This window comes from Drosophila melanogaster, chromosome 2R (assembly GCF_000001215.4).
Source record: "Drosophila melanogaster chromosome 2R".
NCBI classification, from domain to species: Eukaryota; Metazoa; Arthropoda; class Insecta; order Diptera; family Drosophilidae; genus Drosophila; species Drosophila melanogaster.
In genome coordinates this window covers 7,806,480-7,832,093 of record NT_033778.4, presented here as the reverse complement: position 1 = coordinate 7,832,093, position 25,614 = coordinate 7,806,480, and the positions used below count along the sequence as shown (strand labels likewise).

Genomic DNA, 25,614 nt, shown 5'->3' with positions numbered 1-25,614 from the left:
CTTGCGCTCAATAGCTTTTTTTACAAACATTTTCTTAAGAAATAACGTTGTAAGCCTCAACAAAAATTATATAAGATAACGTTACTGAGCAGTAAAAGTTTTGTCTTCAATTTACATATGTTTGTTAATATTTTTTTTTACAAATCCCTTTGCTCTATGTTGACTAATTTACAATAATTCACAAATAAAAATAGGAATAATTTAAACATTTTGTAAGCGTAGCTTAACACTATTTTGGCTTTTTCCAAATATTCGATTTCAATGATAAACGATATATCCCAGCGCGCGTTTCTTTTTGGTATTTTTTAGGTTCATTTTCGGGCTGAGAATGACAATCTGAATTTTGCACAGTAGGTTCGATTTGAAGCGACATTTTCCCTGCTATATACAAATTTGTAAATTTTAATTGTTCAAAAGGTGTGTTGCTTGCGGCAGACTTGAGAACTGAATTTTAACCGGCGTTGTCTATTGCAGCTATCGAAGCACGAAGAAAGCATCATGTCTCGCGGAAGTTCAGCCGGCTTTGACAGACACATCACGATCTTCTCTCCGGAGGGACGCCTCTACCAAGTGGGTTAGTATCCTGGCACTTGCGGCTCCATTGTATCCAGTCTGACATTCTCATTTCCCCGCCAGAGTACGCCTTCAAGGCTATTGCCCAGGAGAACATCACCACGGTGGCGCTGAAGAGTGGCGACTGTGCCGTGGTGGCCACCCAAAAAAAAGTGACCGAGAAGAACATCGTGCCTGAAACGGTGACCCACCTGTTCCGCATCACCAAGGACATTGGATGCGCAATGACCGGACGCATAGGTATGAACCATAGATACTTTAAATTCTTGTTTATCCCGGCGTGATTCGAGTCAAATTCCAGTCGAGTTAGCACAGAGTTATCCCATTGTTGATATGTCCCATGTAACCAAGTAGCGATTCACTTATGATTGTGCTAAAATCAGAAGAAATAGCCTGCCAGACATTAGGGCAAAGGCGTATAGCGTGGAGCCATTTTAAACGTAGTTTTCACACGGTGCTTCAACTAGAAAAGAGGACATATCAACCCAAGAGTGTCACTAAATACTTAAAATTATTTCTCTCCCCTAGCTGATTCCCGCTCACAGGTGCAGAAGGCCAGATACGAGGCCGCCAACTTCCGCTACAAGTACGGCTACGAAATGCCCGTGGATGTGCTGTGTCGTCGAATTGCGGATATCAACCAGGTGTACACGCAGAATGCCGAGATGCGTCCGCTCGGCTGCAGCATGGTGCTGATCGCTTACGACAATGAAATCGGCCCCAGCGTTTACAAGACGGACCCGGCTGGCTACTTCAGCGGGTTCAAGGCCTGCAGCGTGGGTGCCAAGACTCTGGAGGCCAACAGCTATCTGGAAAAGAAGTACAAGCCCAACTTGTCGGAGGAGAAAGCGATCCAGCTGGCCATCTCCTGTCTGTCCAGTGTGCTCGCTATAGACTTCAAGCCGAACGGCATTGAGATCGGCGTGGTCAGCAAGTCTGATCCCACTTTCCGTATTTTGGATGAGCGGGAGATCGAGGAACACCTCACCAAGATCGCCGAGAAGGACTAAGTTCTGTCCCGCTAGCTGTAATTTTGTCATATTTTATAAAGCCTCTTGGATCTATGGTTAAATAAAAAATGCTCTTGGCTTGCATTCAAAACAAAGGCAAATCCGAAAACGTTTTATTTCTTCTTGTGCACCTTACCGCCGTATCGCATGACAAAGGCATTTACATCGAATTTGCGACGGCATCCCTGATAGTTCATGTACCTAACCTTACCGAAGATAGCCCGCTCCTTCCAGCCCATGTCATGGACGCCGCCAATGGACCACATGCAGCCCACATAGCCGTTGGGGTCGCGACCATCCAGACTGTACTTGTCGTTCAGCAGGATTGCGTACTCCAACGCATGCTCCGGTGTCGCTGTCCATTCCAGAATCTTTTTGGCCCAGTACATGCGCAAAAAGCCGTGCATCTTTCCCTCGCGTACCAGCTGCAGTTGCGCCGAGTTCCACAGGTCGTCATAAGTGAGAGACTAGGAAAAAATTATAAAATCATTTTAGTCTCAAATCAAAAGAAAAAGAATCCGTGGTGAACCTTTTCTAGTTCTTCTAAGCTGTAGCAGGGATCTCGCTTGTCCTTGCGATGTGCATCTAGCGTTTGATATGCCCAAGAACTTAGACCTTTAAGACTATCATAGTGCTCGTTGTAGAAGCAAAAGTTATCCGCCTTGGCCTTGGGGTGGGAATTGTTGCGGTGAAAATGATAGATGAGCCACAGATGGGAAAAGTCCTCTAGTCCCTCCAAGGAGTGCTCCGGATTGGTGAACACACCGTCGTTCAGTTGGATGATACCCCGCAGGCGACTGCCCACAATTGACTGCCTCGGCACGGCCCGCTTCTCTGGGAATGCTGTCCGGATCACTCCTATGGGCCGAAAGTGTGCGTAGTCCTCTCCCAAGCAGTGCCCACCATTGGTATAATTGCTCTAAGGATTGGGTGCGAGGTTTGTATGTGTCTTTCAGTGTGTGGGAGGGTCAAACGCACCTGACCTTGGCCCGTCTGCTGGTCCTGCGTCTGCTGTTGGTGCTGGTGCTCCTGCTTCTCGCCGGCGACCTTGTCCTTGGCGCTTTTGTTGTTGTTCGCACACCCCTCGCAGCGGAAGTCCTGCAGCAGGCGGGTTATCGTCTCAATGTCCTTGCGCTGCACATGCTGCAGGTTGCGCACTTGCTGCCTGCATCATGGTCAAGGCAAAATCGGTGTGAACTTGAACTATACCAGTAGCAAAAGGACACTCATGGCAATTTGCCTGTCTCAAACGCACCTGAGATTGTTGATCTCGTTCCGCGCGATGGTCAACTGACTCTTCAGATCATCCTCGTGCATTTTCGCTGCCGGCAACGCGCACTTGACTCCCAAATAATCCGCAATTGCAGCGTTCTCCGCTGTTATTGACCAATATTTACCTCGATTCTCAATGGTTACATCCAGCTAGAGTTGGCCATCACTTACGCACGGCACCGCGACGTTATCGATTGTCGATAGGTTCACCTGTGCTTAGTTACGGCCAACTGCCTTAATTCCAGTTAGATTTAGCTTGCGCTCAATAGCTTTTTTTACAAACATTTTCTTAAGAAATAACGTTGTAAGCCTCAACAAAAATTATATAAGATAACGTTACTGAGCAGTAAAAGTTTTGTCTTCAATTTACATATGTTTGTTAATATTTTTTTTTACAAATCCCTTTGCTCTATGTTGACTAATTTACAATAATTCACAAATAAAAATAGGAATAATTTAAACATTTTGTAAGCGTAGCTTAACACTATTTTGGCTTTTTCCAAATATTCGATTTCAATGATAAACGATATATCCCAGCGCGCGTTTCTTTTTGGTATTTTTTAGGTTCATTTTCGGGCTGAGAATGACAATCTGAATTTTGCACAGTAGGTTCGATTTGAAGCGACATTTTCCCTGCTATATACAAATTTGTAAATTTTAATTGTTCAAAAGGTGTGTTGCTTGCGGCAGACTTGAGAACTGAATTTTAACCGGCGTTGTCTATTGCAGCTATCGAAGCACGAAGAAAGCATCATGTCTCGCGGAAGTTCAGCCGGCTTTGACAGACACATCACGATCTTCTCTCCGGAGGGACGCCTCTACCAAGTGGGTTAGTATCCTGGCACTTGCGGCTCCATTGTATCCAGTCTGACATTCTCATTTCCCCGCCAGAGTACGCCTTCAAGGCTATTGCCCAGGAGAACATCACCACGGTGGCGCTGAAGAGTGGCGACTGTGCCGTGGTGGCCACCCAAAAAAAAGTGACCGAGAAGAACATCGTGCCTGAAACGGTGACCCACCTGTTCCGCATCACCAAGGACATTGGATGCGCAATGACCGGACGCATAGGTATGAACCATAGATACTTTAAATTCTTGTTTATCCCGGCGTGATTCGAGTCAAATTCCAGTCGAGTTAGCACAGAGTTATCCCATTGTTGATATGTCCCATGTAACCAAGTAGCGATTCACTTATGATTGTGCTAAAATCAGAAGAAATAGCCTGCCAGACATTAGGGCAAAGGCGTATAGCGTGGAGCCATTTTAAACGTAGTTTTCACACGGTGCTTCAACTAGAAAAGAGGACATATCAACCCAAGAGTGTCACTAAATACTTAAAATTATTTCTCTCCCCTAGCTGATTCCCGCTCACAGGTGCAGAAGGCCAGATACGAGGCCGCCAACTTCCGCTACAAGTACGGCTACGAAATGCCCGTGGATGTGCTGTGTCGTCGAATTGCGGATATCAACCAGGTGTACACGCAGAATGCCGAGATGCGTCCGCTCGGCTGCAGCATGGTGCTGATCGCTTACGACAATGAAATCGGCCCCAGCGTTTACAAGACGGACCCGGCTGGCTACTTCAGCGGGTTCAAGGCCTGCAGCGTGGGTGCCAAGACTCTGGAGGCCAACAGCTATCTGGAAAAGAAGTACAAGCCCAACTTGTCGGAGGAGAAAGCGATCCAGCTGGCCATCTCCTGTCTGTCCAGTGTGCTCGCTATAGACTTCAAGCCGAACGGCATTGAGATCGGCGTGGTCAGCAAGTCTGATCCCACTTTCCGTATTTTGGATGAGCGGGAGATCGAGGAACACCTCACCAAGATCGCCGAGAAGGACTAAGTTCTGTCCCGCTAGCTGTAATTTTGTCATATTTTATAAAGCCTCTTGGATCTATGGTTAAATAAAAAATGCTCTTGGCTTGCATTCAAAACAAAGGCAAATCCGAAAACGTTTTATTTCTTCTTGTGCACCTTACCGCCGTATCGCATGACAAAGGCATTTACATCGAATTTGCGACGGCATCCCTGATAGTTCATGTACCTAACCTTACCGAAGATAGCCCGCTCCTTCCAGCCCATGTCATGGACGCCGCCAATGGACCACATGCAGCCCACATAGCCGTTGGGGTCGCGACCATCCAGACTGTACTTGTCGTTCAGCAGGATTGCGTACTCCAACGCATGCTCCGGTGTCGCTGTCCATTCCAGAATCTTTTTGGCCCAGTACATGCGCAAAAAGCCGTGCATCTTTCCCTCGCGTACCAGCTGCAGTTGCGCCGAGTTCCACAGGTCGTCATAAGTGAGAGACTAGGAAAAAATTATAAAATCATTTTAGTCTCAAATCAAAAGAAAAAGAATCCGTGGTGAACCTTTTCTAGTTCTTCTAAGCTGTAGCAGGGATCTCGCTTGTCCTTGCGATGTGCATCTAGCGTTTGATATGCCCAAGAACTTAGACCTTTAAGACTATCATAGTGCTCGTTGTAGAAGCAAAAGTTATCCGCCAGTTCGCGGCGCACAATGGCCTCCTCGCAAAACGCATCCGCCGAGGCTTTGTGTTGTCCTCGAAACCGCTGCACCTCCAGTGCACAGCGCTGAGCCGAAATATGACCAAAGTGCAGCCACGGCGAGAGTCCGGACAAGGCGTCTGCCGTGGGATCGTTTCGTTTGTCATTGAAATGGCGCAAACGACGACTGCAGAACTCGTAGAGCTGCTGGCAGGCTGCTTTATACCCCGGCTTGGCCCACTGCACCTCGTCCACTTCCATGTCGCACTGCAGCGAAGCATAAGCAGCTGACCAGTCCACGGTATTCACATTCTTGCAGCCAGTTCCATGAGGATGCCGCACAACTGGTGGGAATACGCTGAGGTACTCCCCTAGCTTGGAGTTGATCTTGTTGCGGATGGTACGCGCAGCGTACTCCTGTTTGTCGGAGGCCACCCACAAGGGGACTACATTGTGAGCATCGACTTGCACCAACGGCACGCTCTTGGGCAGTGCCTTGCCCACATCCTCGACCCATTGGCGTGGCAAACGCAGCGGAGCAAAGTCACAGACTACGGCTCCGATGTCCTTGGATTTCACAAATTGTGGTAACTTTTCAACAGCGGAGCCCATCAGCAGGTGAAACGGTATGTCAAGGGCGCGACACTGCTGCTCCACCTCCTGCAGGCCGCCCATCATGAATTTGTAGTGCCTGATAGTGGCATTCAGGAATTTGGGAACTAGGCAAAATACCACAGTTAAGGGTAATTCCAGCTTGAGAGCCAGACGCTGGGCAAAGAGCAGGGCCCAGTTGTCCTGTACGCGCCCGTCGCGGGACATCCAGTAGACGACGCCGCCTAGGCTGGATTCCTTTACATCTTCGGTTTTGGACAGAACGCGCACTCGTTTCTTTCGAAAAGAGAACTCCTGTATGTTGGCTGCCGTGCAGACTCGCTGGTGTTCCAAGTGGGTAAGAAACTGCTCGAAGTTTTGGTAATCCGGCTTAGAAACCAACAAAGCCTTCGATGTGGAGGCCTCCTCATCGCTGCTTTCCTGGTCACTTTTGGGCTCGGAGCTGGCCTTCTCGTTTTTTGCTGCCTTTTTGGAAGGACCTGCCTTCTGCGCCTTCGTACGCTTCATCGCCTGCAGCGGAAGAACCTGAACATGAATGAAAAATCGTGATTTGATTTTTACTAATTCGATTTAACCCACAATCTTGAATGATTCGCGCCAATATGAAGCAAGTGTAAACATAACTGTATAACGATATGGCGACTCTATCAGCTGTTCAATGAGAGTGAAAATTATGCTAGTAGCCGCACTCCAAATACACTTCCCTTGGAAGAGAAATTATTATGAATTAACATAAATAAAGAATTAAGTATTATGTTTAAATTTATATTAGTAGATTTTTTTTTGGCATAATATTTTAAGGAAAGTTGTGGCTTTCGGTTTTGAAATACATTTAACTCCAGATGTTCCTATTTCCTAAACATTCCCTAAGATTTCAATAGTCTCAGTGCCGCATACGATACACAGCAGTTATCGATTACAAAAAGAGTGCAGATCTGAAAGCGCACGTTGAAATTAAACCGATTCTTTACTGTTTTATAATAAAATGTTTTATATTGGGAATGAAAATGGACGAAACTGTGGACGAAGCGGAATTTAATGCCAATATCGGCCGTATTGCTCGATCTACGCTTTTGCACGATGCTGAACAATCGATCCACAGGGAGTTGATCGACTACGCTGTTGCGTCGTGCCGTCTGTTTTACATCCAGGATGCTTCAGCCTGGAAGGAGTGGAACACCAGGAACGAGGCTTTCAGGGATCTCACTGCCAAGGAAGTGTGCCATTTATTCCTAACCGAAGTTCTGCCCCAACTGGACACCTATCAGCTTTCGGAGATGGCCCAAAAACGCCTTAAGCTTCTGGATCTGCATCCATTCTTCAGGCGCGTTGCCCAAGGCTACCAGTACACTCCGGATTGTGACCTTGCAGCTCGATTTGTAGTCCAGCGCCAGAAACATTTTATCCAACCTGAAGATATCAAGAAGATTAAGGTAAGCATATCTGTCGGCGAATAATTTTGATGCCAATTTACTATGTACATGCATAAATATGAATGTATTTACTTAAAATTGCTTTCGTTAATAAACAATAAGTACCCTTTTTTTAATTTAATTTAATCTATCCTTATGCAGTTATCCGGGCACTTACACATCACATTATAATCTTATATCTCTTACTCTCTTAATCCAATAGTATGATATTAATTTTTGCTCGATTTTTATAGAAAGGCGATTCCCTGAAAAGATGCCAAACCGTGCTCATGGAAAGCGATGAAATGGAGCAGAAAACCTGCGTTGGGTATCGAAGCAAAGTCTCCATGGAGTCCGCCGTTCTGTTCTCGGTACTGTTGTCCACCAACCATGAGCTTTCTATTGGAAAGATGCTCGATATGAGTGAGATTCACGAAAGAATGCGGCGCGCCAAACAGTCATTCGAGGATACTGCTAGAGTTACTCCGTTCCGAACGAACATTGATGACCTAATCTCCGATTTGGATGTCTGTGCTAAGGTCAAATCCAAACTTTGTCGAGTAATAAGTGATTGTAAAAAGTACTAGAAAGGATTAGCTATATCTTTTATCTATATTTAATACTTTTATTTCATTTTAATCAATAGTATAAAATTATTTCTCTGGATTTTAGGTGACTATAAGAAGACTATTTTTGTAATATTTTTGAACCATTTAAGCTCAAAATACAACTTACTATTCATATTTTAATATATAATTCCATGTTATCATGAATTTATTAGAATTTATATATACAAGTAAAGATTCGAAATTCAGCTTCGACCCGCTCCTTACGATTGTTATCTATATTATCAATTAATACATTAAGGTTGCTCATCATAATTGTTAATTGTTTGCTCATAAAAGCGTTTAAAAATGAAAGATGGGAAATACTTTTTTAGCTTTCCCTTATTGTCTCTAAAGTAAGATCGTAGTCATGATACAAGCTCTTCCTAAATGTGTAGAAATAATGATACATTTGTATTATATATACATAAACGCGAAATATTAAAAAGAAACATTCCGAAAATTAAAGAATTGCATTAGTTTACAACAAAAACTATCGAATCTCTCTAATCAAAACGACGCGCCAAGCCAAATTTAGTACATTATCTGTGCTGAATCATTTTCGCTGTGCCGCAATATTTAATTAACTGCAGCGATCATTGCAGTTTTAGCCACCAGAGAAGCGTAACATAGAAATCAAAATGCAGAAGGTTGCACTGCTTCTAGTCGCCTTCCTGGCTGCGGCCGTGGCCCACCCAAATTCGCAGGAGAAGCCCGGATTGCTGCGCGTACCGCTCCACAAATTTCAGTCGGCCCGCCGGCACTTTGCGGATGTGGGCACGGAGCTGCAGCAATTGCGCATTAGGTACGGCGGAGGTGATGTGCCGGAACCGCTGTCCAACTATATGGACGCGCAGTACTATGGGCCCATTGCCATTGGCTCGCCACCGCAGAACTTCCGTGTGGTTTTCGACACCGGCTCCTCGAACTTGTGGGTGCCGTCCAAGAAGTGCCACCTGACCAACATCGCCTGTTTGATGCACAACAAGTACGATGCCTCCAAGTCGAAGACCTACACCAAGAACGGCACTGAGTTCGCCATCCAGTATGGCTCGGGCAGCTTGTCCGGATACCTGTCCACGGATACGGTGTCCATTGCCGGCCTGGACATCAAGGATCAGACATTCGCTGAGGCGCTCAGTGAGCCGGGCCTGGTCTTCGTAGCTGCCAAGTTCGACGGCATCCTAGGCCTGGGCTACAACTCCATCTCGGTGGACAAGGTGAAGCCGCCATTTTACGCCATGTACGAACAGGGTTTGATCTCCGCTCCGGTGTTCTCATTCTACCTGAATCGCGATCCCGCCTCGCCCGAGGGCGGTGAGATCATCTTTGGCGGCTCCGATCCCAACCACTACACTGGTGAATTCACCTACTTGCCCGTTACCCGCAAGGCCTACTGGCAAATCAAGATGGATGCCGCCTCCATTGGCGATTTGCAGCTGTGCAAGGGCGGTTGCCAGGTGATCGCTGACACCGGTACCTCACTAATTGCTGCGCCCTTGGAAGAGGCCACCTCTATTAACCAGAAGATTGGTGGAACTCCCATCATCGGTGGTCAGGTGAGTACCATGCTCTAAGTTCTCACATGAAGCACTGCTAATCCTCTTAATTTCTTACTTTAGTATGTGGTTTCTTGCGATCTCATTCCCCAATTGCCGGTAATCAAGTTTGTGCTGGGCGGAAAGACCTTCGAGCTCGAGGGCAAGGACTATATTCTCCGTGTGGCCCAGATGGGTAAGACCATCTGTCTGTCCGGCTTTATGGGCTTGGACATCCCCCCTCCAAACGGACCCTTGTGGATCCTCGGTGACGTTTTCATTGGCAAATACTACACCGAGTTTGACATGGGCAACGATCGTGTGGGCTTCGCCGATGCCAAATAATCGAACAAAGAAAAGTATACTTAAAATTTAAATTGTAAACATTATCGATCGATCCCATTGCGGGTTTCTCCGAAGAATAATATATAAATTATCATTTTAGTAGATTTTCCATATATTTATTAGCGTAAGTTTATTAATTACAATAGGGCTTGCGCGGTCTGCACTTAATGAGACGAATAGTAAGTACGTGGCGATGACCGACGCTTCTAATCTTCCAAAATCGACTAACTTAAGTATAGCAAGAGTTCTTATCTCTAAAGCTTAACAAGTTACAGTTTCTTATAGGTAAAGCTCGATCTATAGATGGGAAAAGCACTTGAGGCTTACGACTATATTTCGGGTGTTTTGTGATTGTGTTAACTCCTCCCCTTCTAAGACGAAGGCTGTCCACAGACTTTTTACAATTGGCAAATCTATTTGAAAGCGGATCTTACGGGTAACATTGGTTGTGCACTAAGTTCCCATACTGCCAACCTGGTACTGCGTTAAACCATCGAAGGGAAGGCAGCTCTGCGTGTCTGGATGATCCGAGAAGTTCGTAAATGCTGCTGATTCTCCATGTCATGGGTTCGCAACAAGGTTCTGGAGATGATCGTAGCGAACTTGGAAAAAATCTTTATTGTAACCGTCGACTTGTTGACGACGATGATGCTGATGTTGGTTGAACTAGTTGACCATCAAAACGTATGTGTTGAACGCACTCTGGTTGGCGTCTGATGGCAGATATTATTCAGTTCGTCGTTTCAGTACCCAGGCGCAGAAATAGTTGCCGCATCTTTACGTCTTTAGCAGATACTACGTTGATAGATCTTAATTCCCTCTTCTACTCTTCTCATCTACTTAAGAGGTAGTTACAGTTTTAATACTAAAGTTTTGACAATAATTAAGTATAACAATTATAATTTTATAATAAAGTTCATTCAGATATTTTTGATATTAAAGTATGTAGTAAAACGCTTATTGATTGCAAGTATTGATTTTCCTATTTAGTTGAACAGAATCAGGAAAGGGTATTGATAACATTAGTGTTTTATTTTTTTTTAATCGGGAATTTGAAATCTAATTAGAGTGAGTGCGCTATACTGTTATTATGCCGTTTTGGTAATGCATTTATTTTCTATGGTAGTTTCAGGAAATATTTGTGGTTGCGTGGACTTTAAGTTTTCAAATCATTCGGGTCTAGCATTTCATCACATACCTTTAAAATTTTCTAAAGAGGATGAAGCGGAAATAATACAAAATGTTTAAAGATTAAATAAGAAGGATTTGACAAATATTTAATTGAAAAATGTTTGCAAACTCTTTTACTAGTGTTCAGATTTCACGTTTGTATTTTGCTAACTTGGCGATGGTCACAAAAGGAAAAGAAATACTAAACCTAGCGTAGATTATCTTTATGAACGACCCTCCCTTTTATGAGGACCGTTGTCCCGAGGTCTGCTTCGATTAGTTCTTCCCTATACCGTGGGGTTAGTTTATTTCCCAAGCGATTGTTTTGTTTTACCATGACGGTTTCTCCCACCTCAAAGGTTCTGTCTCGTCTTGTTACATTTTCTCTTCTTAGCTGTTTTTCCTGAGCTTCGTTAACCATTTCTACTATCTCGTTAGCCAATTCGGGAGGAGTTGAATGAATAATGTCGATCGGTCTTCTATTGGTGACTGAGTGCACCGTCTTATTGTATTCTATTGTTGCCTGAAGAATAAGGTTGACTGTATCATTCATTCCACTGTCAAGTTTCAGGCATCGAGCTATTTCTAAAAGCGTGCTGTGAAACCTTTCAACCTGTCCGTTTGAGGTACTATGAAGTGGAGGTGCGTTCGCTATGTCAACATTAAAACGATTTTTCAAAAGTGACTTGATTGACTCGGAATTTATGGACGGTTCATTGTCACAAAATATTGTCTTTGAATGGGGAAAAAAGTTCATTAGTTGCATAATTGCAGGTTCTAAATCAGTTATCGTTCGAGAGCCGATTGGTTGCACAATAGCGAATTTGGAAAATTTGTCAATACATGTCAAAAAGTAATTCCTGTCCGTAGAAAATATATCAATATGCAATGTCTCGCCTACATGTGACGGAATAGGTGTTCTCCCGAGGATTTGCTTTTGCGGATGGCGGTCGTATTTGGCTTTTTGACAAACCAAGCAGTTAGAAACAAAGGTAGCGGCTATTTGTGACATTTTAGGGAAAAAGTAGTATTGAAGAATTTGTTTTACATTCTCCTGTGCTGCCCTATGCGCTCTGTTGTGCTCCAAAGACACTATTTCCCGTTGCTCAGTTTGATTAAAAATGTCGCTGACCATTTTCATAGTGTGTCGGAAGGTTGTTGCTGGAAAGTCATTTACAAGACTGTTTTGAATGAAAGCTAGTACAGGTAATTCGCAGTGTATCGCATTCACTACATCCGGCTTAACCACATCACGAATTCTTCCGATTAAGGTCTCTTTGTCTAGAAACTGTATTAGATGCCTTGTCTTGCTTCCGAAAATAACAAAAGTTCGAGTTGAGTCTGCGGTGCCCTCATCTATCACAATTTGGTTTCTAAAACAGTTAACCGGCTTGTCGATAGTTTCGATTGTAAAAGTCAATGAAATTTCGCTATGTATTGTTGCAATGTCTGACTGGGGTTCGTCCTCTAGGACATGAATAGCCTGCCTGGATAGTGCATCGGCAACATAGTTCTCCTTGCCAGGTTTATAGAAAATTTTAGCATTATGTTCGTCTATAAACGCCTTCCATCTCTTGATTTTTGCATTTGGATTCCTATCTGACACGGCGTATGTTAACGGCTGGTGATCTGTAAAAATGTTTAAGTTTTTGACACCATATAGATAGTTCCTAAGAGACTTTAAAGCCCAAACGATGGCCAAAAGTTCTCGTTCATTTGTTGCGAAATTAAGTTCTCTATCCTGTAAAGTTCTCGAAATCATTGTAACAGGCTTGCCATCCTGTGATAAGACTGCCCCCAGGCCAAAAGCCGAAGCGTCTGTTGTTAAGTCAAAGGCTTTTCTATAATCGGGATACAATAACATTACATTTTCGGAGACAAGAACATTTTTAAGCTTCTCAAAAGCAGAACATTGTCTTTCATCGAAAGAAATTGGTATCTTTTTAGACTGGCTTGCGGAAACCTTTCCGTTTTCACCCTTCAGAATGTCAGTGAGTGGTCTAGCAATAGAGGCGAAGTCCTTAATAAAGCAGCGGTAATAACTTGCTAGCCCTAAAAACGATCGAACACTAAACAGATTAGTAGGTTGATTATATTTCTGAATAGCCTCTACTTTGCTAGGACTGGTTGTGATACCTCCACTTGACACCATGAATCCGAGATACTCGACGCTTTCCTTGAAGAAAAACGATTTCTCTTTAGAAACCCTCATGTTTGCCCCAGACAGTCTGTCTAGTACCCAAGCAACGTCGTTTACGTGGTCCTCAATTCCGTTTGAAAATATTATTACGTCATCAACGTAAACGTAACATGACTTTCCTATACGGTCCCTAAGAACATCATCAATAGCACGTTGAAAAATACTTGGGGCATTTTTCAAGCCAAACGGCAAACGGCAAAACTCGTATTTTCCATTTCCTACTGAAAAGGCAGTTTTCTCTCTATCCTTTTCTGCGAGCAGAATTTGGTGAAACCCCGATTTAAGGTCAAGGGTTGTAAAGAATCTGGCTTTTCCCAAATTTGACAAGATGGATACTACGTTTGGTATAGGGTACTTGTCGTCGATTGTTTTTAAATTTAGTTTTCTAAAATCTATAACCAACCTTTTCTTAGTATTTCCCTCTTCATCTGTACCTTTTTTATCGACTACCCAAACCGGATTGTTGTAAGGTGACGACGAGGGCCTGATAATTCCGTCCTTTAACAAAGCATGTGTCTCCTTATTCACAAAATCCGATACGCCCATGGGGTACGGATAGAGTTTTGAGTAAATGGGTTGGTCGTCCTCAGTACGTATTGTGGCAACAATGTTGGTATTATACGGCAGTGCTTCTTCCGGTTCCGCAAAGACGGCCAATCGGTTTCGAAGCATTGTATGGAATTTATTAGATATCTGATTTGGAACCACAATATTCTCTATGTTGGTGAAATTTACGCTGTCACATCTCAAAAACTGAATAGATTCCACTTCATTGTTGATATTCAACGTTTTGTTCTTAAAATCTAACGTTGCATTTCCCTGTTTCAAAAGGTCAAGTCCTATTATTGCGTCAAAACTAGAGAGACTTGGAAGAATAAAGAATTGAACAGATGTGTTAAATAGCTTAATAAAGCATTTCTGTTTGACGGTGTTGCAACCATGAAGCGATTTTACCGTGAATTTATTTTGTACCGGCATTATGTTTTTTAATTCAGGGAGGGGCTGTATGTAATTTTTCGAAGCCCCGGTGTCAATCAAAAGTTTTATGGTTCTCCCTGCTATCTCTCTTTCTATGTACGGTAGCAGGGATTTGTGGCTAAAAAATGAACATGATCGTAATTCACTAGTTCGTCCTCATAATCATCAACCTCCGCTTCTGCCTCCTTTTGATAACCGTCTGTATCTTCCTCACATTGACCTTTCTCATGAGGTAAGTAGTTGATCCTCTGCTGTTTTGGCCCTGTAAACCTTGCACTGCCACTCGTTGGTCTTTTTGATGCTTGCGCATACCCAAAATGTCCCTGAGCCTGACTTGTGTTTTGCTGTTGGGGTTGCGATGCGAATTGATTTTGTGTTCGAAATGAATTTTGTTGTTGGGATGGCCAAGAATATTGTTGTTGAGATGGCCAAGAATTTTGCTGTTGGGATGGCCAAATATTTCCCTGAGTCGGAAATGGAGTTTGTCCAAAATTTCCAGTTCTTCTAGATCGCATGGATACATCAGGATTTGTTAACTGGACTGGATCTTGTCTTTCCTGGTTATCATAAGTATGCACCTGACGCTTGCTAAAATATGGGTTTTTAGTTTGCATGGGCATGATTGAGTTTCTATCCTTATCGCTGTGCTTTTGTTCGATTTTCTGACCCCTGTCTCCAATATTTTTAGAATAAATAAGGGCGAATTGGTAACGCTCATGGTTCGACTCGACCTCTTGCGCTAAAGCGAGAGCAGTTGGTAAATCTTTTGGACCTTTTGCAAAAAGAATGTCGCTCAACGATTTCTTAGCTCCGGTTACAAATACACGTAACGCGTCCGTCCTGTACTTTTCATTCAGTGACATCGCCAAGGCACTATCAAATGTCATTATTGTCTTGTTGGTAAGTAGGGTCAGTTTTTTCTCGACTTCATCGTAGAATTCAGTAAGAGTCATGTCTCCCTGTCGCAAAGTTGATAGCTCTTGTTCGATTAGATAGATCGGCCTTTTGTCAGAATATGTGAAATCAAGACGGCTGATCATTGCTTTGAAATGTAACGGAGTATTAAAAGAAGCCAATACTGTATTCGCTGGACCTTTTATTTTATTTCGCATAATACCAAGAGCTTGGTAAAATGTTGAACTTCCCTCGTAATCTTTGAAAACTTTAAAAGCGACATGAGCCGCTTTTCTCCACGACACATATGTTTCACTTTTGCCATCAAAATCTGGCAGAGATTTAATTATATCTAGAGGCTCGCTACAGACAACACCTGGTCTAATTTCAGCATCTACATAAGTTTCCACCTCTGGGGTGTTCACTGTTAATTTCCCGATTCGCTCATTCATCTCCTGCAATTGCTTTTCAAATGATTGTTTTTGGACTGCGAGCGCACCGGCAACAGCACTCTCTACGATCGCTTTTAACTGAGCTTCAAATTCCATTTCGCTAGTTGTCTTTGTTTTTGACCACCAATTATCTGATGACTTATTATTTTTTTCTGCACTGTTTTGCCTACTTGCCTGGTGCGCTGACCATTTATTTAAGCTTGACACTAGGTTGTCTAAAAGGTTATCACTGTCACTCATGTATTTTTATTATCAATACTCTTTGCATAGGTTATAATATAATAATAATAATAATATTTTTAATTCGTTCAATAAGCGTTATACTTACAATATAATAATAGTGATTAACAAACAATTTTAAGGTAGATGGTCCTAGTAATTAATATTATATTTTATGTAATCACGAAATTTTTATTTCTTAGGTTAGAGTTAATTAGCCAAAGCCGCTGGTTTTGTCTCCGGATCCTCCTTTTGTTATTTATTTATAATTATTCAGTTATCGTAGGTTTTTATATCCGTTTGGGCGCCAATTATCATTTTAGTAGATTTTCCATATATTTATTAGCGTAAGTTTATTAATTACAATAGGGCTTGCGCGGTCTGCACTTAATGAGACGAATAGTAAGTACGTGGCGATGACCGACGCTTCTAATCTTCCAAAATCGACTAACTTAAGTATAGCAAGAGTTCTTATCTCTAAAGCTTAACAAGTTACAGTTTCTTATAGGTAAAGCTCGATCTATAGATGGGAAAAGCACTTGAGGCTTACGACTATATTTCGGGTGTTTTGTGATTGTGTTAACTTATATGTAATAGCTATAACGTTTCTTTGTTTGATTGTGAGTTGTTTATGCGAAATCAGCTGAATGCTTTTGCTGGCTCTGCTCTTTGTGATAACGCACAAAGCTTTATACTACATATATTATGTTTGTCATGATTAGCGGCGAGGCTAATTGAAAACGAATGTACATACATGACTGCTTGTGGAGCTTTTTCACTCAATTAATTTGTATAATATACTTTTCTATACAGTGAAAATAGCGTGTACCAGACAGTTGATAAGAATTCTCTGGGGATCAACGACTCCTCAGTTGCCATTTAATGCAAGTTCCACCTTACATTCAAGAAATTTGATAAGTTAGCTTTCTTTTCGATACTATATGATGATGTCATTCAAATGTATAGTTTTAATGTATGGTGAAATTCCGCTGATAGATAATTCCATACACGAATATCTTATATCAGTCCGCAAATAATAGACGAAATTTTTAAAAAATGCAATAAGCAGCGACTAGCTTATGATTCAAGCCCGGTTCCATTTTCTTTTCGGCGTTTAAGTGGTGGCTTAAGCCAGTGAATCATTCACTAATAGAATTAGGCGCCAATTTTAGAGAACCGCTACCGTTTTCACCTACATATTTCCATTGTTTTGCTGGCTATCAGCTAACTCGAGATAGCCTTAGACCCAAACCAAAAGAATTGAAAACAAGTGGCGCGTGTGGGATCTTCCGGATCGATGCCGATTCTGACGTATGTTGGACACCGACTGCATTCGTAGAGAACTTTTCGGCGGAGCTTCGAATTCCTCCAGTGATTATCAACCAAATTATCAATGGAACTCCATGCGCGTTGACAATGCCCCTGAAGTGACCTTTGTACTCTGACTGAATCAGCACAAATGAACGATAGCTGCTTGGTTGCCAGCCCAATCCATTACACATCACATATTTTTATATGAAACCTGTCTGCCTAGGTCACTGTAGAGAAGACGTTTAGAGCTGAGTTGATTTGCTAACAAAAATAGATATATATTTAAGCTATTTAAAAACAGTGCGTATAACTTGAAAATCTCAAAAATATAAATAAGAATAGGGCTTCATTTCTGACTGTAGAGTAAAAATAGCGGCTAATTGGATAAGATGACCATTTAATACTAGGCAAAGACACTAAGCTAATAGATACAGGCTGGCAGGCGAGCTGTGATTTTTGTTTGGTTCTCAGCGAATGCCGCTGCTTCTGCTCACTTCGGTTTGATGTTCGCCGCCAGTTCGTCGGCGGTCGGCGTGGATGTGTCGGCTGCGGTGACAGGTTGGGGCACCGGCTGGACTTCTGGCTGGACCTCGACCGTCTTCGCTGTGCTCAGGCTGGGCTCGCGCTCCTCGTCGGACTCGGTGGATTCGCGGATTAGCTGCAGGGGCGTTATCAGCTTGCCACCGGCCACCTTGTACATATCACAGGTCTCGTTCACGTAGCGGTTGAACACGTCCGGCTTGTCGGCATATACGTGGTGGCCGGCGCCCGTCACGATCTTGATGTCCACCATATTGCTGCCGCGCTGCGACTTGATCTTCTCCCCCGACGACGAGTCGATCCACGAACGGGAGCCGTAGATGAACGTGATTGGTATGTCGCTGCGCACGTCCTTGATGCGGTGAATCATGGGGTGCTTGGCCCATCCAAAGGATTGCATCATTGTGTGGAAGGCGGACTCACCGCTGGGATTCTGCGCATTGCACTGGTGTATGTACTGCGGCAGCAAGTTGATATCCTCCTCGATGGTGCTCTGGAACTTTCGCATAATGTCTGGCCGCGTCTTTTGCACCACCCACTGGCCAAAGGGTCCGGCGGCGCGGAGAGCCCACAACGGATTTAGCGGGGTCAGTACTCTAGCTATGGCCCGCACCCAGAGCGGTATTGTTTTGCCGTTGGTCGAATCCGAGGGCTTCTCGGGGAAGCCCCAGGGATCGGCTAGTATGAGGTGTTTCACACGCTCCGGATGTGAGAGGGCGTAGCTGGAGGCAATGAAGCCGCCCATCGAGTGGCCCAACAGAATCATGTCGTTGATGTTCATCTCGCGCCGCCACTCCTCCACCGATTTCACAAATTGCTTCTCGCACACCAGCGCATCCTTGGCGAACAGCGGCCGAGAGCTGCGACCGAATCCGAGGATGTCCATGGCGTATACTGGTCGGCCCTTGGCAAAGGCATCGAGGTTCATCACCCACAGGGCAATGCCTGCGCCCAGGCCATGCAGGAGCACCAGCGGCACCTCCTTGGACTCGGTATTCATGCTGATGGTCCAGATCTTATCCGCTTCGCCCACCGCCGGCCCGATATCCACGAAGAAGCCGCGGTAGGGCAGCTTCACGTACGACAGTATCTTCTTCTCCACGGCACGCAGCATAGTTGGTGAGCTGGATGTCCAGTTACACAACCATTTCCAGAGAAAGAATCTATTGTTCCGGGGATCCTGCAGGTGAGAGATGAAAGTGACGAGTGAATTTGGGGTGTTGCTGGGGTGAGCGTTGGGAGCGTTGTGGGTTCGATGGGCACCTCTAGCCGCTGGCTATGTCATCCATGCCAGGTGGTCCGACCCGAAAATTACTTAACCAGCGGCTGTCGGTTAATTGCGCAGTTGCTAGCGAAATGTGGCTGGGTAATTGGGTATATCTTTTTGGGATTTTCGTGATTTCACCAGGCAGGGCCGACTACGATGGTAAACTGAACCTGGGCCTGGGGATCTGCTCGCCCTGCTTACCTCTAGGTCCATGGACGATTTAGATTCCGATCCCAGCGCAACTGTTGGCTGTGGCAGGTTCGAAATAGTGACGCTGGTGGATGCGGCCGTTGGATCCACCACGCCGCCGCTCGCCAATGCTAGCGGTTCGCTCATCTCGCTCACGATCCGATCGATCTGATCTCTCACTGCTGATTTCTATTGCCACAAGGTTAGGGTGTGTGCGGGGGGAGTGTGGTATCCTAACAATAATGTTTTGCCAACATTTGCGCGCTACATACGTGCGTACCCGTCGAAAGTCGAGAGTTTCATGAATACTGACACGGGAGTGAATTCGGATTTGTAGCACTAGTACTGCCGAGTTGGGATGACTTTGTACTTCTGCTAGTGTTCCGCGGAAAGTGGCCTGGCTTGCTCTGATTCAAGTTCCGTGTCGCAATTACATGTTATCTATTCTAATGGTGAAATACTTGTTGTTGTTGCTGCAAGTCTACTGGGAAGAGCGACTAACGCATACAGGCGCACTTAGCAGGCGGAGTGCGGTCACACCATCAGCTGGGCCGATCAGCTGGCCGCCGACAGTGCTGGTCAACGGTTAGCAGGGATGGCGAAAGGGGGTTTTGAAAATAAAAGCATTTAAAATGTATATATTACATTTATCCTGTTGAAAACGGGTTGAAATATATTTTGTATTGCCCGATAAACGGTGAATTATTAATATTTAAACCAAGCTCTCATGAGACAGACTTTTAATTCATATTTTTGTTTTATTCTTCCAATTGGATTAAGGTATATGAGAAATTTTTTGAAGCCCTGTGTGTTTTATTTTGGATTCGTGCTTAAGTCTTTTTTTGAAAACGTACTTTTGATAGTTTTATGTTCAAACCAGATCTCATAGAATATAGTGGCAACGGAACCGACTCCTAAAAGTGCAATTTTCCTCCGCGGCAGAAGAAGAAACATGCATCAACACGGCGTATACGGTCACTTTAACCGGGTCGTGCTCCAAGAGAATTCCTTTCTGCAAATGGACGGCATAAACAAGTACAACGAGTTTGTGGCGCTGCACAAGCCACAGCTGGAGTCCTCCGGTATTCCGCTGATATTTTGGCCGGCTCTGTTCCGAAAACTGACCACGGAAACCTTCGATGCCGGCGAGGCACTCCAGTTGATGCTGATCGACTACGATGAGGATGAACAGCAGAATCCGGCCGAGGACGATGACAGTCCCAACCCTGTGTTCGCACTGGGCGTAGCCCGGGAGCAGGGCATAAAGGCCAGTGATCCTCAGGCCATCTATTTGGTCGATCACGCCTGGACGTTCCGGCTAAACGGTGCTCGGCAGCAGCTGGAGGAGTATCCGCAACTGGCGGAGCGACTTTCTGCCATCACTGGCGTTGACCTTGAGCTGAAGGATCGGGTCGACAAGATCCTGCGCCGTCTGTGGAAGTACTGCCACGCCTACTCCATCGGCAGCGAAGGCTTGTCGGACGAGGAGCGCCAGCCCATCTGGTATGTGATGGACGAAGTCGGCTCGGCTGTGAACCACTCGGACGATCCCAACTTTCGACTTGTTCCGCTGCTCTACCTAAACACCCAAACCACATACAGTGTGCTCTTTCCGATTCGGGACTGCGATGTCGGAGAAGCGGTGACCCGCGATATGGTGGAGCACGTGGCAAAGGATGCGCCCCAGCGGCCTGCGCTGCTTTTACCCTGGCGCGATGCCGACCTCACGGGCGAAAGCTTCTTGCAGGTTGAACCCCGGGCAGATTACTTTACCAGCGGTCACATCCCTGAGACCTATCCCAAAGGCGATACTGTTCCACTGCCAGCCAGGTCACGTTGCGATCCGCTGAAGGTGTATGCAGAGTACGAGGTGGTGCGCCGTCATCTAACTTCGTCCGAGTTCATCCTAGTTAACAACGCAGACGAGGCGGATGTCCTTTGGCTCACACACCACTTCAAGAATTTCGAGGATTTTGCAGATAGGTCGCCCGGCAAGTTCATCAATCAGTTTCCGTTCGAGTACGTGATCACCATCAAGGATCTCCTTAGCATTGTGGGCCGCCGGGCGGCCAAGGAGCACCATGATAGCCTTACGCTTGAAACGTTTCCGGCATGGCTCCCCACCACCTATAATCTGTCCACCGAAGTAAAGGAGTTCGCGGCTTACTACCAAACGAGAGCAGCCAAGGGCCTCGACAACCACTGGATTATCAAGCCCTGGAACTTGGCTCGCGGATTGGACACACATATCACGGACAACATCAAGCAGATCGTACGTCTACCGGCCACTGGACCGAAGATAGCGCAGAAGTACATCGAGCGACCAGTTCTCTTTAGTCGGCAGGAGGTGGAAGGCAGCGTTAAGTTCGATATTCGCTATGTAATCCTGTTGAAAAGCGTCAAACCCCTGAAGGCATATATACACCGGAAGTTCTTCCTGCGTTTCGCAAACCATCCCTTCACGCTGGATCACTTCGATGACTACGAGAAACACTACACGGTGATGAACTACCAGACGGAGGCGCAGCTGCATCACGTCAAGTGCGACGACTTCCTGACGCTCTGGCAGGAACAGTATCCGGATAACGATTGGTCGGCTCTGGAGCAGCAGATCTGTAGCATGCTGCTCGAGGTGCTTCAGTGCGCCAGTCAAGCAGATCCACCCTGCGGCCTGGCTCCTTGTGCCCAATCACGAGCTCTTTACGCAGCCGACATCATGCTGCGGTGGAAGGACGATAAGGAGAAGTTGATGGAGCCCCAGTTGCTGGAAATCAACTGGACTCCGGACTGCAAACGCGCATGCGACTACTATCCCGACTTCTTCAACGACATCTTCCGTCTGCTCTTCCTAGACGAAGAAAACGACGATAGCTTCCGGGTACTGACGCCAGACAATTGACATTAACCGAGCAAATAAACCCAGTTATCCCAAAGTTTAATGCCTATTCGTGTATTTCATTTCGTTTAGACTATACAAAACTTAAATAGCTTGCCATTTGTACAATATACAAGTAGGTGTGTATGCTTCTATGCGTGGGTATCTAAGTCCTAAAGGCTTAACTAACTAAGATAGCAAGTCAGTTGGTGGTGTGGCTTATGGTTTTATCATAGCATGGACAAGTTCTAGAGTTATGAATTTAGTGTAAAGTTCAAAGAGTGAGCTTAAAGTTAAGGCGTTTACAATTCTCAATTGCAAATGGCACTTGATGAACAATGAATAATGGTAAATAGTGAAATGACAACTTTACAGGATGATATCCCAAGAACATACATTAGAGTCGATGCTAACTTTAACTTAAGGCAATTTCAAAGGCACCCTTTTCAGGCTAGGCTCACGGTGGAACGGAAACGATAAAGTCAATCCAAACATAAAGTAAATATGTTAAAGTCTTCTATATAACTATAAGCTCCCAAGGGTCTTGTACTTGGATTAGTTTGCTTCAACACGCAGGATCTTGGCTTAGCTTTGAATAATATACCTACGAACTAATAGTGTGAAATGCAGGGTATGTCAATGAATGAATCTTAGACTACCTATGTGGTACAACTAAATTACCGCTTACAGCTAAGGCTCGACTACTACCACTAAACGCAGACCTCGTCGAAGTCCAGGCGTATCTTCTCGTCAGCGGAAGCCAGCTTATGTATAGTCTTTTTGATGCGCAGCGCTGGCAAGCGCACGTCGGGGTTTTGGTGCCAGCACTCCTTCATGAGCTTGGACATGCCAGTCATTAACTAAAAAATGAGAACAACAATGAGATCAAAGATCTAGAGAATGGCAATCGAAAGCGACTTACCGAATCCGAGCTCCAGCGATTGGGAATGGAGGGCCTGTAGTTGTCGATGCAGACCACCTTGCGCATATCCTCGAAGCTGGGATCCATTGGCACCACATCGTAGAAGGGCACCTTGTACTCCTCTGCTATGCCGCAAGAAATGGTGCGGCGACAAACCTCCCAGAGGACAAGTCCAAATGCGTAAATATCTGTCCGGCGTAGTGCTTCGAAGCATTCTAAATCAATGCTACAATAGACAAATTGTTAATGTAAAAATATTCTTTTTTGTACTGCCAATAAGCACACACCTTTCATCAAGAACCTCTGGGGCCATGTAGCGCTTGGTGCCCACTTTGGGGTTGTTGCCCAGGTCCAGTTGTCCTGTGACGTGCGAATGGGTAACGGCCAGTCCAAAATCGGCTATCACGCAGGAGCCGTTCGAGGTGACCAGTATATTCTTTGACTTCAAATCGCGGTGGGCCATAGCTGGCTTGCCTTGCTTGCCGAATATCTCTGTGTGCAAGTGTACCAGCCCATTAGCTATGGACAGGCAAATCCATACCATATCGTTGTGGCTTAGGGCGTTACGGTTTAGGTGATCAAAGAGCGAGCCCAGTGGATAGTAGTGCGTCATCAGCCAAAGTTGGGTGCACGAGTTCCGCGACGTCATGTCAGAGCCGATGAATCCCAGAATATTTTCATGTCGTAGCAATATGGTGCTGAAAAACAAAGAACGATTATTTATGATTCATAGAGCAACAGGTAGGTAGTCATGACTGGACTAGGGCACTTTTCTTCTGGGGAAACAGTTAAAAATTTCTACAGCTACAAATTACAGAGTCACAAATAATCTGTTGCTCACCTATATATCTCTGTCTCCCGCTTCCAGGACTCCTCGTCGCGACTGAAGAATATCTTCACGGCGATGCTTTCGCCATGCCAGTGACCGCGCCAAACCTCGCCGTATTTGCCTCGTCCAATGCACTCGATCAGGGTGACCTGTTTGGCTAGCGTACGCTGCACTAGCAGCGGCAATCCGCTGCCCGAGCCGGAGGTCACCGAGTGCTGCAGATACTCCCTCAGCGTACTGTCCCCGGCGCTGGTGGCGCGGAGCAGCTCATCATTGACCAGATACGCTTCCGGGTCCTGTTTGGTTCGCGAGGCAGCCAGACGCTTGCGATGGCTACGACGAATGAAGAAGATGGTCACGGCGCCCAGCAGAGCGATGACCAGAAAAGGACCCAGAACGGCGACGAGCATCTTGCTTATGCTACTGGTATCCGCGGTTATCACCGTCACATCATTGCTGTCGAAGGGCAGCAGTTCCGGAAAGTCTCCCTCATTGCAGTAATCACCGGCACAGCAGACCACATTCACGAACTTCCCCGTATTGCGTTTACTGGGCCCGTTGATCTTCAAGGAGTTCTGGCTGCAGATCATGGGCAGTTGATCCGGCGAGGTGCTGCAGCCGCGTGACTCCTGCACCTGACCATCGGCATCGCGTGTGCGCGACTTCCAGCACTGTTGAAGTTCGGAAATTAAGTTACATTTAAGTTTTAATCAAGTTTAAGGTGGAGTATTCACCTGAATCGCATTCTGGCAGGTGTGGGTAAACTCATAGGGATCCCGACAGGGCGGCTCGCAGGAGTAGCATTTGTATCTGATAAAAAAAAGAGAGAGTTTAATAAGATTGAAGAAGAATCGGTTACGCAAACGGGCAGCTTTTAATTGTTAACATTTGGGTATAAAAGTATAATATACTATAAAATATTTAAAAAAAATGGGGTTTTTTAAGTAAAATTATGAATATTTTCAAAATTTTAACTAAAAGTTAACCAGTTTATGATGTTTTAGTTCATGAGTCGTGTAGGTTTTACCTTCTCTTCATGCGGCGCTTACTCTTAATGTGTCTCCTAATTAAGGATTAGCAGCATGGCAATTAGGAGGGAAATGAGATTAGCAATACAAAGCCTTTGGGCGGAAGCGGGAGCTACAAGCTATGGGCTCAAGACTTAAGATATAATCACCTGGGATGCGTCTGCACCGAGTTCTGTGGCACGGCCGGTAGCTCCTTGCCATTGAGATGGGCGGATGAGGCGGAGGAGAGCTCCATGTCTAAGTCCGGTATGTCCTCCCGCAGATGATCGCTGATTTCGGCTGAAACATAACAAATGCACATTAAACCATATGCACATAGCATATACATATGTACACACATGGACGGCCCAACCAACACAAACGCCACCAGCACTAACACACACACACACATGCACACAGGCGCCCCAGCAAGTTCTGTATACACACACAGAACGGTGGTGTGCGTGGGTAAATCATTGAGAAAATGCACTTATGCTGCAAACGCCCACGACATCCGTTTATATAATACATTCTGTGGGATCCATCAGGTGCTTCTTTCACCAATCAGCATTCCGAGGGCACTTTTTTCGCCTTGGCCTGGCCAAATACGCAACGCAATTGGCCAGAACCGCAGCATATGAAAACAAACCCAAAACACTCAGTGACTTTTCAAGGCATTATATGTGGCTCTAAAACCCCATAAAATCGAAATTTCTCTTGCGCACTCTCTTCACCAAGCACTTGGTAATTGATTAACACTAATTGATGCCCACCTCTGGCATTATTGTACAGCAGAAACGTCAATAGAAAAACTAAATATATATTGGACTCCATTGCTAGAAATGTTATTTGTCCGAGCCTATCGGAACCTATCGATATACTTCTAGCGGGC

At 45.1% G+C, this 25,614-nt stretch overlaps 9 protein-coding genes across 22 annotated transcripts, besides 1 other annotated feature; 5 read left to right on the top strand and 4 right to left on the bottom strand.

The window, feature by feature from the left end:
- Window positions 1-322: 322 nt before the first annotated feature.
- Prosalpha1R (Proteasome alpha1 subunit-related) lies at window positions 323-1,681 on the top strand. 2 transcript variants are annotated; one of them, NM_001169607.1, is made up of 4 exons: window positions 323-350; window positions 475-574; window positions 637-813; window positions 1,102-1,681. In NM_001169607.1, the coding sequence occupies exons 2-4, from the start codon at window positions 499-501 to the stop codon at window positions 1,581-1,583; spliced, it is 735 nt and encodes a 244-aa protein (NP_001163078.1). In that variant the 5' UTR covers window positions 323-350; window positions 475-498; the 3' UTR covers window positions 1,584-1,681. The 2 variants fall into 2 exon arrangements, with proteins under 2 accessions (NP_001163078.1, NP_724616.1); NM_165567.4 differs by having other exon boundaries at window positions 323-417.
- Window positions 1,665-3,032, bottom strand: CG18853 (uncharacterized protein). Its single transcript, NM_165566.3, has 4 exons — window positions 2,839-3,032; window positions 2,562-2,748; window positions 2,113-2,502; window positions 1,665-2,050 (listed from the first exon to the last, which is right to left on the bottom strand). Exons 1-4 carry the CDS (start codon window positions 2,898-2,900, stop codon window positions 1,697-1,699), a joined length of 993 nt encoding a protein of 330 aa, NP_724615.1. The 5' UTR covers window positions 2,901-3,032; the 3' UTR covers window positions 1,665-1,696.
- Window positions 3,033-3,415: 383 nt separating this feature from the next.
- On the top strand, window positions 3,416-4,791 carry Prosalpha1 (Proteasome alpha1 subunit). Of its 2 annotated transcripts, none has more exons than NM_165565.3 (4): window positions 3,416-3,460; window positions 3,585-3,684; window positions 3,747-3,923; window positions 4,212-4,791. In NM_165565.3, exons 2-4 carry the CDS (start codon window positions 3,609-3,611, stop codon window positions 4,691-4,693), a joined length of 735 nt encoding a protein of 244 aa, NP_724614.1. In that variant the 5' UTR covers window positions 3,416-3,460; window positions 3,585-3,608; the 3' UTR covers window positions 4,694-4,791. The 2 variants fall into 2 exon arrangements, with proteins under 2 accessions (NP_724614.1, NP_524837.2); NM_080098.4 differs by having other exon boundaries at window positions 3,416-3,527.
- Window positions 4,775-6,805, bottom strand: phr (photorepair). 2 transcript variants are annotated; one of them, NM_078929.4, is made up of 3 exons: window positions 6,549-6,805; window positions 5,223-6,494; window positions 4,775-5,160 (listed from the first exon to the last, which is right to left on the bottom strand). In NM_078929.4, the coding sequence occupies exons 1-3, from the start codon at window positions 6,588-6,590 to the stop codon at window positions 4,807-4,809; spliced, it is 1,668 nt and encodes a 555-aa protein (NP_523653.2). In that variant the 5' UTR covers window positions 6,591-6,805; the 3' UTR covers window positions 4,775-4,806. The 2 variants fall into 2 exon arrangements, with proteins under 2 accessions (NP_523653.2, NP_724613.1); NM_165564.1 differs by having other exon boundaries at window positions 5,223-6,573.
- Window positions 6,806-6,952: 147 nt separating this feature from the next.
- CG30383 (uncharacterized protein) lies at window positions 6,953-8,151 on the top strand. The gene is made up of 2 exons (NM_165563.2): window positions 6,953-7,402; window positions 7,636-8,151. Exons 1-2 carry the CDS (start codon window positions 6,971-6,973, stop codon window positions 7,966-7,968), a joined length of 765 nt encoding a protein of 254 aa, NP_724612.2. The 5' UTR covers window positions 6,953-6,970; the 3' UTR covers window positions 7,969-8,151.
- A 373-nt stretch (window positions 8,152-8,524) lies between these two features.
- On the top strand, window positions 8,525-16,755 carry cathD (cathepsin D). 3 transcript variants are annotated; one of them, NM_001347753.1, is given in 3 exon segments: window positions 8,525-9,545; window positions 9,609-9,983; window positions 16,368-16,755. In NM_001347753.1, coding segments are annotated over 2 exon segments (1,179 nt in total). In that variant the 5' UTR covers window positions 8,525-8,627; the 3' UTR covers window positions 9,870-9,983; window positions 16,368-16,755.
- Window positions 9,956-16,367: a mobile genetic element.
- On the bottom strand, window positions 16,608-19,590 carry puml (pummelig). Of its 7 annotated transcripts, none has more exons than NM_001299241.1 (2): window positions 19,102-19,590; window positions 16,608-18,813 (listed from the first exon to the last, which is right to left on the bottom strand). In NM_001299241.1, the coding sequence occupies exons 1-2, from the start codon at window positions 19,234-19,236 to the stop codon at window positions 17,584-17,586; spliced, it is 1,365 nt and encodes a 454-aa protein (NP_001286170.1). In that variant the 5' UTR covers window positions 19,237-19,590; the 3' UTR covers window positions 16,608-17,583. The 7 variants fall into 7 exon arrangements, with proteins under 7 accessions (NP_001286170.1, NP_610326.1, NP_724611.1 ...); NM_136482.2 differs by having other exon boundaries at window positions 17,349-18,813; NM_165562.2 differs by having other exon boundaries at window positions 17,349-18,813; window positions 19,362-19,590.
- Window positions 19,591-20,065: 475 nt separating this feature from the next.
- On the top strand, window positions 20,066-22,026 carry TTLL12 (Tubulin tyrosine ligase-like 12). Its single transcript, NM_136481.3, has one exon. It carries the CDS (start codon window positions 20,108-20,110, stop codon window positions 21,986-21,988), a length of 1,881 nt encoding a protein of 626 aa, NP_610325.1. The 5' UTR covers window positions 20,066-20,107; the 3' UTR covers window positions 21,989-22,026.
- sax (saxophone) lies at window positions 22,027-25,610 on the bottom strand. Of its 3 annotated transcripts, NM_001259264.2 has the most exons (8): window positions 25,496-25,610; window positions 24,893-25,022; window positions 24,743-24,778; window positions 24,450-24,525; window positions 23,728-24,386; window positions 23,174-23,584; window positions 22,887-23,112; window positions 22,027-22,824 (listed from the first exon to the last, which is right to left on the bottom strand). In NM_001259264.2, the coding sequence occupies exons 1-8, from the start codon at window positions 25,554-25,556 to the stop codon at window positions 22,675-22,677; spliced, it is 1,749 nt and encodes a 582-aa protein (NP_001246193.1). In that variant the 5' UTR covers window positions 25,557-25,610; the 3' UTR covers window positions 22,027-22,674. The 3 variants fall into 3 exon arrangements, with proteins under 3 accessions (NP_001246193.1, NP_523652.2, NP_724606.1); NM_078928.4 differs by lacking the exon at window positions 24,743-24,778; NM_165559.2 differs by lacking the exon at window positions 24,743-24,778 and having other exon boundaries at window positions 25,082-25,497.
- Window positions 25,611-25,614: the final 4 nt, after the last annotated feature.